Here is a 13,311-nt window from a genome sequence, read left to right on the forward strand (position 1 = left end):
TAACAAATTAAACACGCAAGATAAGTAACAGTTATTGAATTTAGTAAACAAAACACATAACATATATAACATTAGTAAACAAAACACATAACATATATAACATTAGTAAACAAAACACATTACATTTATAACATTAGTAAACAAAACACATAACATATATAACATTAGTAAACAAAACACAAAACATATATAACATTAGTAAACAAAACCCACACAATTTATAACTGTTATTTAAATTAGTAAAAATACACATATTTCTCAGATTTAAAAACTGCTTAATAATACTACTATCACAAAATACATGGGAAGTGTAGAAATCAATATTCCATTACGTAACTGTACATGCAGGTAACACGATACTGAATTATTATAAAATATTCCAAGGGACAGGATGCTTTTACAAAATAAGATTATTTTAGTAGATTTGTAGCAAGGAAAAGAGAAAGGAAATCCACTGTTGTCACATAGACCACTCTTACCAAACAAAGCAGCAAGGGATCTTTTATACACACTTTCCCATATACATGACATTAGATACCATGATCTTTTAATGTACCAATTGTTGGGGGACAAGTCAAGATGGGGGTGGGGACCTGAGTTCACCGATTGATCCTATAGGTGTCTGGTTCAGACCATGTTTGATTCTAACTTACAATCATCATGGTTCCTGGTTAATAGGTGTCTACTTCAGACCATGTTTGATTCTAACTTACAATCATCATGGTTCCTGGTTTGTAGGTTTCCGGTTCGTCTCTCGTTAGCTTGGCACCATACCAGAACCCTAGGGCGTAGGAACAGAAGATGATGAGCCACACAAAGCCCATGGAAAGACCAGTGCTGAAGCCTTTCTTGATGCCATATGACTTGGCGTCCTTCAGGTTTTCTGTGTACCTGTTGAAAGAATAATCACTCGTTTTCACCTGGTTTTCTTCTTTACATCCAATTATGGTTCAAGTATTCAGTCCCGTGTCCCATGTCCCAGACCCGGCCATTGGTAATGTCAGAAGCTATATGACTGGGATTGACAGTCCCATGTCCCAGACCCGGCCATTGGTAATGTCAGAAGCTATGACTGGGATCTGGGATTGACAGTCCCATGTCCAGACCCGGCCATTGGTAATGTCAGAAGCTATGCCTGGGATCTGGGATTGACAGTCCCATGTCCCAGACCCGGCCATTGGTAATGTCAGAAGCTATGACTGGGATCTGGGATTGACAGTCCCATGTCCCAGACCCGGCCATTGGTAATGTCAGAAGCTATGACTGGGATCTGGGATTGACAGTCCCATGTCCCAGACCCGGCCATTGGTAATGTAAGAAGCTATGCCTGGGATCTGGGATTGACAGTCCCATGTCCCAGACCCGGTCATTGGTAATGTAAGAAGCTATGCCTGGGATCTGGGATTGACAGTCCCATGTCCCAGACCCGGCCATTGGTAATGTCAGAAGCTATGCCTGGGATCTGGGATTGACATCACTGAATCTAAATTCTAATTCACTTGACCCATTCATTTATCTTGAAGATCCTACACCTCAGTGTGAGCACTGTCAGTGTCTTCTGACGGTGCGACACATTTTGGTGGAGTGTCCTCATTTTAAAGAAACTCGAAAAGATATATTTGGTCAGAGAAATGTGATGGAATCATTTCGATTCTATCCCGAATTTGTTTGACAATTTTTACGCGTTTCACTTGAACCATGTCAGCACTTAGCAAGGAATAGGAGGGTGTTTTACAATTTTTACGCGTTTCACTTGAACCATGTCAGCACTTAACAAGGAATAGGAGGGTGTTTTACAATTTTTACGCGTTTCACTTGAACCATGTCAGTACTTAACAAGGAATAGGAGGGTGTTTTACAATGACATCATGAAGACAATTTCTCAAGTGTACATATTGAGAAATCCCAAACTACTTTGTAGATGATTATAACCCAGAGAGAAATTTCACATGACAAAATGTGAAGAAATAGAGAATAACTAGTTAATGATGTAGGATATTGGCTTTATCTTGTCAAGGTAAGAATGGGAAATTCTGTGAGGCTTGCCTACATCATTAACTAGTTATTATCTTTATCCCGACAGACCATAAAAATTAAGGGGAAAAGCTATTATTTCTGTTATTTCAGCTACATTGTACATTGGTCAAATGAGCGATTTTGTGATGTAACTATGCGTGTGACGTCACATGAGTAACGTCAAAAGTCATATTCTGCCTCTACACATGTACGTTTATAACTTTGCTTTATCCATCATCATAAGCTGTCAGTAGAAACAGTGGTTGCAGGATAAATGACTATTTCCAGCAAACAATTACATTTGAGCCAGAAATTCGGTAAGAGGGCCAAGTGCTTTTGAATACAAGTACTGCCATTTTACCTCTCTATCTCTTTACTCTGACCACCAAATGCCACAACAGTTCGGATAGCACCAAGAACTTCTTCAGCTATTGCACCTGCTTTCGCATACGCCTTCAGTTCCTTGCTGGTCATGGATGCTGCCAGCTGAATAAAAAGATTTAGGTCAACATAAGAATACTAAGAGTAATGTGTCTCTTTAGTGACGGTAGAAAGTTCAAAAAATTTATAGACATGCTACTTCTGTGTTGTTTTCAGTCCTTTAGTTTTAGAAAACTCAGGGGAAAAAAATTGTATATCTTATTCTTGGACTATCTTACACATAATACAACAGAAATTGTACTTTAGAATTCATTTAAGGGATGCTCCAAGAACATATTGAAGCCCACCAAATCCTCCAGGCAGAAATATGTGTAATTTGCATAAATCAAATAGAGCAGCCAATTAATTTAATTTTACAATATGATAGAATCTGAAGAGCATTTTTGAGTTGTTCAAACATTAAAATAGCTTTTGGGGGAAGCTGTTTGATCACACTTCCTTCATTTGCAAAATTCCAAATGGCTGCCAAAATATCTCTGAATAGGTTATTGTGTGTCTACACAGTGATGTAGCGTGGGTTGCCAGCGCCCAGGGCAAGGCAAGTACTGTGCCCCCTAACCAATGGACCGTTAGCACTCCCCAAGTCCCTTCCACCAGTCCAGAATTTTGCACCCAGGGCAACTGCCCCGGTGGCCCTGCCCATGCTACGCCACTGTGCAGTAGGTTCTACATATTTGCATAGACTCCCTTTTGCCATTTAATTTTTTCACTTTGAACTAACATAATGATTGGTAATCCACAGTTGGATTGAAGGGTTTCAAATGACACTAAGAATGAATTCCAATATCAGTCAATCACAGTTTATTTCCTTATAGTGTTCTGTGTTATATATGTTTGGGGATTTCGTTAATTTTTTTTTTAATGTGCTCAAGTGTCATTTACATACCTTCCTGTTTTTTCTTTGTGAACAGATGCTGGAAAGAATATAAATGAACAAACCCGGCTCATGAGGCCTGCAGAGACGATCAAGCCTGGGCTTATGGAAAGTATTACGAGCGTCAGCTTCCAGCCATATGCAAAGCCAATGGCAAAACCCGCAACAAAGCACGAATTCCATTGGACGAGGCTGCCCATCTTGTCACCAATACCATCGTGGATCTTGCTTACGTCACTAGTAAATAAAACAGGGAAAAACAATCAGGGCTTTATCGCTTTGAGATTTCAATTAAAGTAAGACAGCCTAGTTTTAAAAACTATGGTATATTTTTCATTATTACCCCAGCGGTCACTCATAACAGAAAAAATATTTTGCATATTTTGTCAGTGAAAAATATTCTTCATTGGTCTAATGAACAATACTATTGGATGATTTGATGCTTACAAACCAATGACCTTGTCGGTACTAAATATGACATCATCACGATTTGGCAAAGACACAAAATGACGTAATGTAGTTTAAAGAGTTTGCGTTTACGGCTCTCTGTTTTGGGTGTTAAATTTATAACAAAATGTAATTTTAATGCAATTCATTATAGATTTTTTACCAGAATAAAGAGAACTTTTGTTTTCGAAAATTATCTATAAACATACTTACATTACAAAGTTATAGCAATACTCAGAACAGTGTGTAAAGTGGTTTACATCATTTCTATACACATACGTGTTTGTGTGTTCAAATAAAGGCTTTTAGGGAGAAAAAAATAGCTGAGGTAATAAATAGAATAACAAACTCGTTACCATGAAATAATTTTCAGTTGTCACGAGCTTCAGCGACATAAATTTGATAATAACTGGTAACTTGTTTATTATCCTCTATTTATTAGAGCAACTTTTGACAACTGAAATCAGACATTACTTAAGATTTTATTGTTTAGATTATCCATTTCCATGCATCCAAAGTGTTTCTGGAAATTCTGGTGTTTTCATTACCACAAAATGCATTTTTCATATTTTTAAAAATGCACATACCTCTGAGAAGTAATGGTTATGGAGACAAGCTCTAGTCTTTATCTACAGGCTATTTCTCCGTTTCAACGCCACACTCTCTTGTTTCAATGTATTGTAAATTTGTCTAAATGTCTTACAGCAGGGCTCAAACTTAACAATGCCACAGATGGCAATTGCTATCATTGAGATATAAATTGTCATAGGTCGGGAGCATCACTGACAGCACTTTTGTGCCACTAGATATCAGACAGACACACTCACTCACACACACACACACTCATACACACAGACACACACATATACACAGATACACATACATACACACACACACACTGACAGACACACACACATACCCCAGCCCAGGTCCAGACCATGTTATGCCCCTGCCAAATCTACAAATAACATGTACGAACCCACATGTACACCACCCACCCACCAACCAACCACAAATAGCCGAATTTATGAAAGCCTGTTTTTCTTAACCACAGGTGTTTAAGCATTGTGAATACATGTAGTTACACGCATGCAAGTCAAAAACAGGCTTTGTAAATCTGTGCATAATTACTCCGTTAATCGTGTGTTGAGTTCTGCCGACTCGTGGGTGTCGAACCAGCCGATGTCCTGCCGCAGTAAGTTGGAGAAGAACTTCATGCGGATTCGGTGAGTCTGTCTTTCTGCTGCGGTCATCCAAAACGCCAACTGGCCATAAGCAAGAATCATAACTCCACACCCAATAACTGAAAAATAGCAAATAAATATATCTCTATTTACCCTCTAACAAATATAATGTGCATTGTACTAAATGAGGGGTGGGATATAGTCTAGTTGTAGTGCGCTCGCCTGATGCACAATCGGCCTAGGATCAGTGAGCCCTGTGGTCTATTTATCATTCTAGCCAGTACACTATGACTGATATATCCAAGGCCATGGTATGTGCTATCCTGTCTGCTATTAAAGGAAAAAATTTAGCAGGTTTCCCCTCTAAGACTATATGTCAGAATTATCAAATGTTTACCATCCAATTGCATGTCAAATGTTTGGTAATTCTGACTCATAGTCATCATAGGAAACCCGCTACATTTTTCCAGTAGCAGCAAGGGATCTTTTATATGCACTTTCCCACAGACAGTATAGCACATACAACGGTGAATGAGAAAAAACCCATCAGATGAATGGATTCACCAAGATGGTTCGATCATGTGACACAAGCATCTGAGGCAAGCGCAAAACCGACTGAGCTAAATCCTGACCCAGAATGAAAAGAAACCTGTCACTAACCTAATATACCATAGAGCATAATGTAACAGTGTTTTCCCTAGCTTGTTTTAGCATGGCGCAGCACCATGTCTCGATAGTCTAGCACCATCTTGCCTTAATCAGTGCCATGCTGCCCCGAGATTAAACAAGCCTTTTTTAATAATTAATTCTAAACTTGCCTTTATAAAACACCCAAAAAGGTATTATTAATTAATAAAATATGCCTTTTATTTCTTTTGCCATTCATTTACTAAAGCAAGCACATAAATTACATTAATGTTTATTTCAATTAATTTTGGTGTATTTTTAATGAAAAACAAGTGCCACGAAAATGGTGAGAATGCCCCAAAAGTGTTTGGTCTACCATGCCTTGCCTAATTTCTAGGGAAATCACTGTGTAAGTATACTTACAGACATAACATATTTACTTGGTGATAAAAACGCATATACTTACTGATCCATATAAACATGGTTGGACAAAAAAAGTTTGTTTTGTTTAGCGACACCACTAGAGCACAGATTATATAATCATCAGCTATTGGTAGTCAAACATTTGGTAATTTTGACATATAGTCTTAGAGAGGAAACCTGCTACATTTTTGTTCATTAGTAGCAAGGGATCTTTTATATGTATCTCTATTATATGTGCCTCAGGCAGGATAACACATACCACAGCCTTTGATATACCAGTCGTGGTTCACTGGCTGGAACGAGAAATAGCCCAATGGGCCCACCGACGGGGATTGATCCCAAACCGACCGTGTACCAAGCGGACACTTTACCACTAGGCTACGTCCTGCCCAATGGCTGGACAGGACAACAGAGTTAGTTATAAATACAGGTGTAAAAAACACACACAGCTAACTTAACAAACAAAACAGAAAATATTTGTTTACAAATCTTTAAATCTGAACTCTTCAGGAAATGTAATAATACCAATATAAATATATGGCTGGACAGGACAATAGAGTTACATGTAGTTATAAATCCTGCAAAGACGTTCTCAAAATACAGGTGTAAAAAAACACACAGCTAACTTAACAAACCAGGAATGGTTTGATAAAGGGAAGCACTCACAGTAATACTTTTTTTATAATCAAAACAAAAGATTTCAGACCAACTGAAACATATCAACTCAACTGTACAGGGAAAACAAAACAAAAAATATTTTTTTACAAATCTTTAAATCTGAACTCTTCAGGAAATGTAGTAATACTAATATAAATATAATTTACTGACCAATATATTTACTCATTATCAATATACTTAATGGAGTGATATAAATATACTTACTGACATAATATATGGCAAATGTCTGCATTTGATCCAGCATAATTGTACCAAAATCCACTTGAATGGAAGAACAAGATTTGGTGTTGTTATAGAACACAGCTAGTTGCATACACACTGGTCCACTGAAATAAAGAACACAGCTAGTTGTATACACACTGGTCCACTGAAATAAAGAACACAGCTAGTTGTATACACACTGGTCCACTGAAATAAAGAACACAGCTAGTTGTATACACACTGGTCCACTGAAATAAAGAACACAGCTAGTTGTATACACACTGGTCCACTGAAATAAAGAACACAGCTAGTTGCAAACACACTGGTCCACTGAAATAAAGAACACAGCTAGTTGCAAACACACTGGTCCACTGAAATAAAGAACACAGCTAGTTGCAAACACACTGGTCCACTGAAATAAAGAACACAGCTAGTTGTTATAAAACACAGCTAGTTGTTATAGAACACAGCTAGTTGTATACACACTGGTTCACTGAAATAAAGAACACAGCTAGATGCATACATACTGATCCACTGAAATAAAGAACACAGCTAGTTGTTATATATACTACCGACAAAAAATAAGGGAATGGGTGAAATGATAGTGAATGTTTTATTTCGATTAACGTCTGGAAAACCAATTTGGGGCGTGTATATCAGTATCTGGTGTGTCCACCATTTTTGGCAATGCATGCTCGACACCTTGATGGCATACTGTTGATTAATGTACGTATGGTTGCCCTGGGTATTGCCCGCCATTCATTCTGAAGGGCTACCGCAAGCTGGGCCACGTTGGAGGGTGCTGGGTCCCTGGCGTACACTCTCCACCTGAGAACATCCCACAGGTGCTCTATAGGGGATATATCGGGGGACTTAGCAGGCCAGTCGACTGTCGGTATGCCTTGTTGTCGTAGGTAATCGGCGACTATCCGAGCGCGATGTGGTCTGGCATTGTCGTCTTGAAATTCAAAATTTCGGCCAATATTTCTCGCTACTGGAACAACGACAACGCAAAATTTGGTCCAGATATCTCTGGCCAGTCAAATTTCCATTAACAATAATCGAATTTGTTCACCTGTCATGTGTGATCCCTCCCCACACCATGACACTACCACCCCCATACCGATCATGGTCTAGAATTGTAGCCCGGGCATATCTCTCGCCGCTACATCGCCAACAACGTTTTCTGCCATCTGTGAGTCTGAGGCAGAACCTCGATTCGTCTGTAAACATGGTGTAATGCCATTGTCGCACAGTCCGTCCCTGGTGTTGCCTAGCCCACCGTAATCGTTGCCGCCTATGGTGAGCTGTTAGGGTCACACCCTTCAGAGGATGCCACGCTTTCAGGCGGGCTTTGTAGAGTCTGTTCTTGACGGTGGATGTTGAAATTCGCCTTCCTGTTATTGTACGGAATTCACTGTTGATAGCAGCAGCTGATTTGAATCTATTGCATAGAGCAATTAATGTTATGGTACGATTTTGTCGAGGTGTCGTCTTTTCAGGCCTTTTTGATTTACCAAACATTCGGGCAACTTGGCATATTGACGTACCCCCCTCTATCGTACCGACAATTCGCCATTTCATCTCTTCATTGCGGTATTGTCTTGGGACCATTTTCACGCATGTGATTACCTCACTTGCATCGGAGATAGTGAGTTCCATGATAAGGACATATACGTGATCTTCTGTGTGCACGTGCATCACATGCTGTTCATGCATGATGTGAAATTTCATTTTGATCAGATGAAGCGTTCAGATGCAACGCCACTCTATTGTAACAGTGCATGTCGGTAGTATAGTACACAGCTAGTTGCATACACACTGGTCCACTGAAATAAAGAACACAGCTAGTTGTATACACACTGGTTCCCTGAAATAAGGAACACAGCTAGTTGTTATAGTACACAGCTAGTTGCATACACACTGGTCCACTGAAATAAAGAACACAGCTAGTTGTATACACACTGGTTCCCTGAAATAAGGAACACAGCTAGTTGTTATAGTACACAGCTAGTTGCATACACACTGGTCCACTGAAATAAAGAACACAGCTAGTTGTATTCAAAGTGTCCCACTGAAATATAGAATGGACGGAGGGCTGGATGAATGGGTGAATGGGTGGATGGATGGATGGATGAATGGATGGATGGATGGATCAATGGCTGCATTAACTAATGGATTGATGGATTGATAGATGGACGGACAGACAAATGGATAGATGGATGAATGGATGCATTAACTTATGGATGGATGGATGGATGGATGAACAGAAGATAGAAAGATGGATGGATGGATGAATGAATGAAAAGACAGATAGAAAGATGGATGGATGAATGACTGGATGCATTAACAGACCGATGGATGATTGGATGGATGCATTAACAGACGGATGGATGGACAGATGGCTAGATGAATGGATGCATTAACAGACGGATGGATGGACGGATGGCTAGATGAATGGATGCATTAACAGATGGAAGGATGGCCGGATGGCTAGATGAATGGATGCATTAACAGATGGATGGCTAGATGAATGGATGCATTAACAGATGGATGGATAGACGGATGGCTAGATGAATGGATGCATTAACAGACGGATGGATGGACGGATGGCTAGATGAATGGATGCATTAACAGATGGATGGATGGCTAGATGAATGGATGCATTAACAGATGGATGGATGGACGGATGGCTAGATGAATGGCTGCATTAACAGATGGATGGATGGACGGATGGCTAGATGAATGGATGCATTAACAGACGGATGGATGGACGGATGGCTAGATGAATGGATGCATTAACAGATGGATGGATGGCTAGATGAATGGATGCATTAACAGATGGATGGATGGACGGATGGCTAGATGAATGGATGCATTATCAGATGGATGGATGGACGGATGGCTAGATGAATGGATACATTAACAGATGGATGGATGGCGAGATGAATGGATACATTAACAGATGGATGGATGGATGGATGGATGGATGGATGGCTAGATGAATGGATGCATTAACAGATGGATGGCTAGATGAATGGATGCATTAACAGATGGATGGATAGACGGATGGCTAGATGAATGGATGCATTAACAGACGGATGGATGGACGGATGGCTAGATGAATGGATGCATTAACAGATGGATGGATGGCTAGATGAATGGATGCATTAACAGATGGATGGATGGACGGATGGCTAGATGAATGGCTGCATTAACAGATGGATGGATGGACGGATGGCTAGATGAATGGATGCATTAACAGATGGATGGATGGCTAGATGAATGGATGCATTAACAGATGGATGGATGGACGGATGGCTAGATGAATGGATGCATTATCAGATGGATGGATGGACGGATGGCTAGATGAATGGATACATTAACAGATGGATGGATGGCGAGATGAATGGATACATTAACAGATGGATGGATGGATGGATGGATGGATGGATGGCTAGATGAATGGATGCATTAACAGATGGATGGCTAGATGAATGGATGCATTAACAGATGGATGGATGGATGGATGGCTAGATGAATGGATGCATTAACTGATGGATGGATGGACGGATGGCTAGATGAATGGATGCATTATCAGGTGGATGGATGGACGGATGGCTAGATGAATGGATACATTAACAGATGGATGGATGGCTAGATGAATGGATACATTAACAGATGGATGGATGGCGAGATGAATGGATACATTAACAGATGGATGGATGGATGGATGGATGGATGGATGGCTAGATGAATGGATGCATTAACAGATGGATGGCTAGATGAATGGATGCATTAACAGATGGATGGATGGATGGATGGCTAGATGAATGGATGCATTAACTGATGGATGGATGGACGGATGGCTAGATGAATGGATGCATTATCAGATGGATGGATGGACGGATGGCTAGATGAATGGATACATTAACAGATGGATGGATGGCGAGATGAATGGATACATTAACAGATGGATGGATGGATGGATGGATGGCTAGATGGCTAGATGAATGGATGCATTAACAGATGGATGGATGGATGGATGGCTAGATGAATGGATGCATTAACAGATGGATGGATGGACGGATGGCTAGATGAATGGATGCATTAACAGATGGATGGCTAGATGAATGGATGCATTAACAGATGGATGGATGGCTAGATGAATGGATGCATTAACTGATGGATGGATGGACGGATGGCTAGATGAATGGATGCATTATCAGATGGATGGATGGACGGATGGCTAGATGAATGGATACATTAACAGATGGATGGATGGCGAGATGAATGGATACATTAACAGATGGATGGATGGATGGATGGATGGATGGATGGATGGCTAGATGAATGGATGCATTAACAGATGGATGGATGGATGGATGGCTAGATGAATGGATGCATTAACAGATGGATGGATGGACGGATGGCTAGATGAATGGATGCATTAACAGATGGATGGCTAGATGAATGGATGCATTAACAGATGGATGGATGGATGGATGGATGGCTAGATGAATGGATGCATTAACTGATGGATGGATTGATGGATGGACAGTGTGACGACAGGGTTTGTTTTGATGTGCAGTGATCCTGTTACTTGAGGAGTAATCACTACAGAAGGAATAAACTACAGTTCAACAAGTCAATGATAGAGTGTTGATGTTGTCATGTTACTATGTGTACTCACCAATTATCATATCCAGTCATATCATAAATATAAACATCTTTCATAGTAGCTAATCTAATTATAAAAATCTTACTTCAGCACTGACTGATTCCTTAGGATGTCCACTTTTGTTAGATTCACTGTCACTAAAAAGTCAGAAACATCATCCAAGAAAGTCGACAAAACTCCCGAATCGACGAACAAGTCGATCATTTTGCCGAACACAATAATCATACAGGGCAGCATGGCTCCATGGGCCATCGCGAATATCGATCCTATGACCATCAGGAAAATGTCAAATGCATTGGCAAATTTAAACTGAAAAACAAAAATAATAATAACTGTTAGCAATTTGGCTCATTTAGTTTTGCCCTCTCCATCCACCTGAGCATTATATGCCCTTGATCCATACTACATCTGTTGGGTTAGTCACTGAACGGCTCAAACTTAACAATGGCACAGACGGAAATTGCCATCGTTGAGATATAAACTGCTGTAGATAGAAAGCACCACTGACGTCACTTTTGTGCCATCGGTAAAGCTAATCAAATGTAAAAGAATTTAACATTTGTACATTTGAAATATGTTTACATACAGTAAAATAACCTTTTAGTCATGTTTATTTCCTACAAATGTAATCTTTTTTAAAAATTGCCATAGACAGGCTCAAAATTGACGTGGGTGGGACGTTTCACTGATGGCAATTCTTTTTAAAAAATTGACATCAGAGACAAATTCTTAAGTCTATGCCCTGCACTGCAAACCATTTGTTTAAGAATGGCGGCATAAGATACTGACCGCTGTCATAAATATACATGTAGTGTTGCTGGGAGTCAGTGGGAATATCATCTTGGATCATGGTTATTATCAGATTGAACTAAGTGATCAGCTTTTGATAGTACCGGTACAATTGGTTAAGAGTTATGGATTAATTTAAGAAGAAGTTGAATTACAGGACTCAGCACTTGTTGCTGTGTTCACCCACAATTCACAAACTCTACCCTTACAGGGACATACCCTAGTTTTTAAACACTAAGGCATATTTTTGACTATTAGAGCCGTTTTTTGATCATTGAAATCATACTTTACTTAGATTTTAAAACTGGAATTACCAAACATTTTATATCCAATAGTTGATGATTAATAAATCAGTGTGCTCTCTAATGGTATATTGTTAAACAAAACAAAAAAGAAAAGAAGTTCAAGAGAGCTATCACTCTCAGTCCCCCTGCACCCCCCCCCCCCCCCCCCCCCCCCGAGACTAGTTCAAGAAGACTGATGTTATGCTTCCCTAAGCTTGTCAATTTATGTAGTATCAATGTGGTAATATTGAAAATGGCTCCACATAATCTCAGTTATTGCAACAATTAATCACTCACTTCAATTTCTTTCACATCAAGTTAAAGACTCAAACCTATGCTGTACTAGGTTTTCTCATCTAAACATCAGAAACCTTCTGACTTAATTTGTATAATGGATCATATGCTGTACTAGGTTTTGGTTCAGGGTTCACATAAGGAAGGAAGGAATGTTTTATTTAACAAGTTCTGACGAAATAGGAAGTAAAATATGGCTTGCTGTTATTTTTTTTAAATACCGGCCCCCATCAGAAAAAAACATGTCCTGCTAAGAAAAAAATATGCTAAGAAAAAATATATGGCCTGCTGGAAGAGAGAGAAGGGTCTGGGACAGTGTGTGGAAAATGAAGACCTCGAACATGTAGTTTAGCTAAATAGCAGATAATGAGA

At 39.6% G+C, this 13,311-nt stretch overlaps 1 protein-coding gene across 2 annotated transcripts in view; it reads right to left on the reverse strand.

Moving 5' to 3' along the window:
- LOC121380844 (ATP-dependent translocase ABCB1-like) overlaps nt 1-13,311 on the reverse strand; it is a 72,338-nt gene that overhangs the window by 35,508 nt on the left and 23,519 nt on the right. For both annotated transcript variants that reach the window (XM_041509834.1, XM_041509833.1), the window contains exons 5-10: nt 11,658-11,881; nt 6,895-7,016; nt 4,910-5,081; nt 3,397-3,568; nt 2,378-2,502; nt 714-891 (exon numbers count right to left, since the gene is read on the reverse strand). In XM_041509834.1, coding sequence (XP_041365768.1) covers nt 714-891; nt 2,378-2,502; nt 3,397-3,568; nt 4,910-5,081; nt 6,895-7,016; nt 11,658-11,881 — 993 coding nt within the window. The remainder of the gene's footprint in view (nt 1-713; nt 892-2,377; nt 2,503-3,396; nt 3,569-4,909; nt 5,082-6,894; nt 7,017-11,657; nt 11,882-13,311) is intronic.

Source organism: Gigantopelta aegis, chromosome 9 (assembly GCF_016097555.1).
Source record: "Gigantopelta aegis isolate Gae_Host chromosome 9, Gae_host_genome, whole genome shotgun sequence".
In the NCBI taxonomy this organism is placed as follows: domain Eukaryota; kingdom Metazoa; phylum Mollusca; class Gastropoda; order Neomphalida; family Peltospiridae; genus Gigantopelta; species Gigantopelta aegis.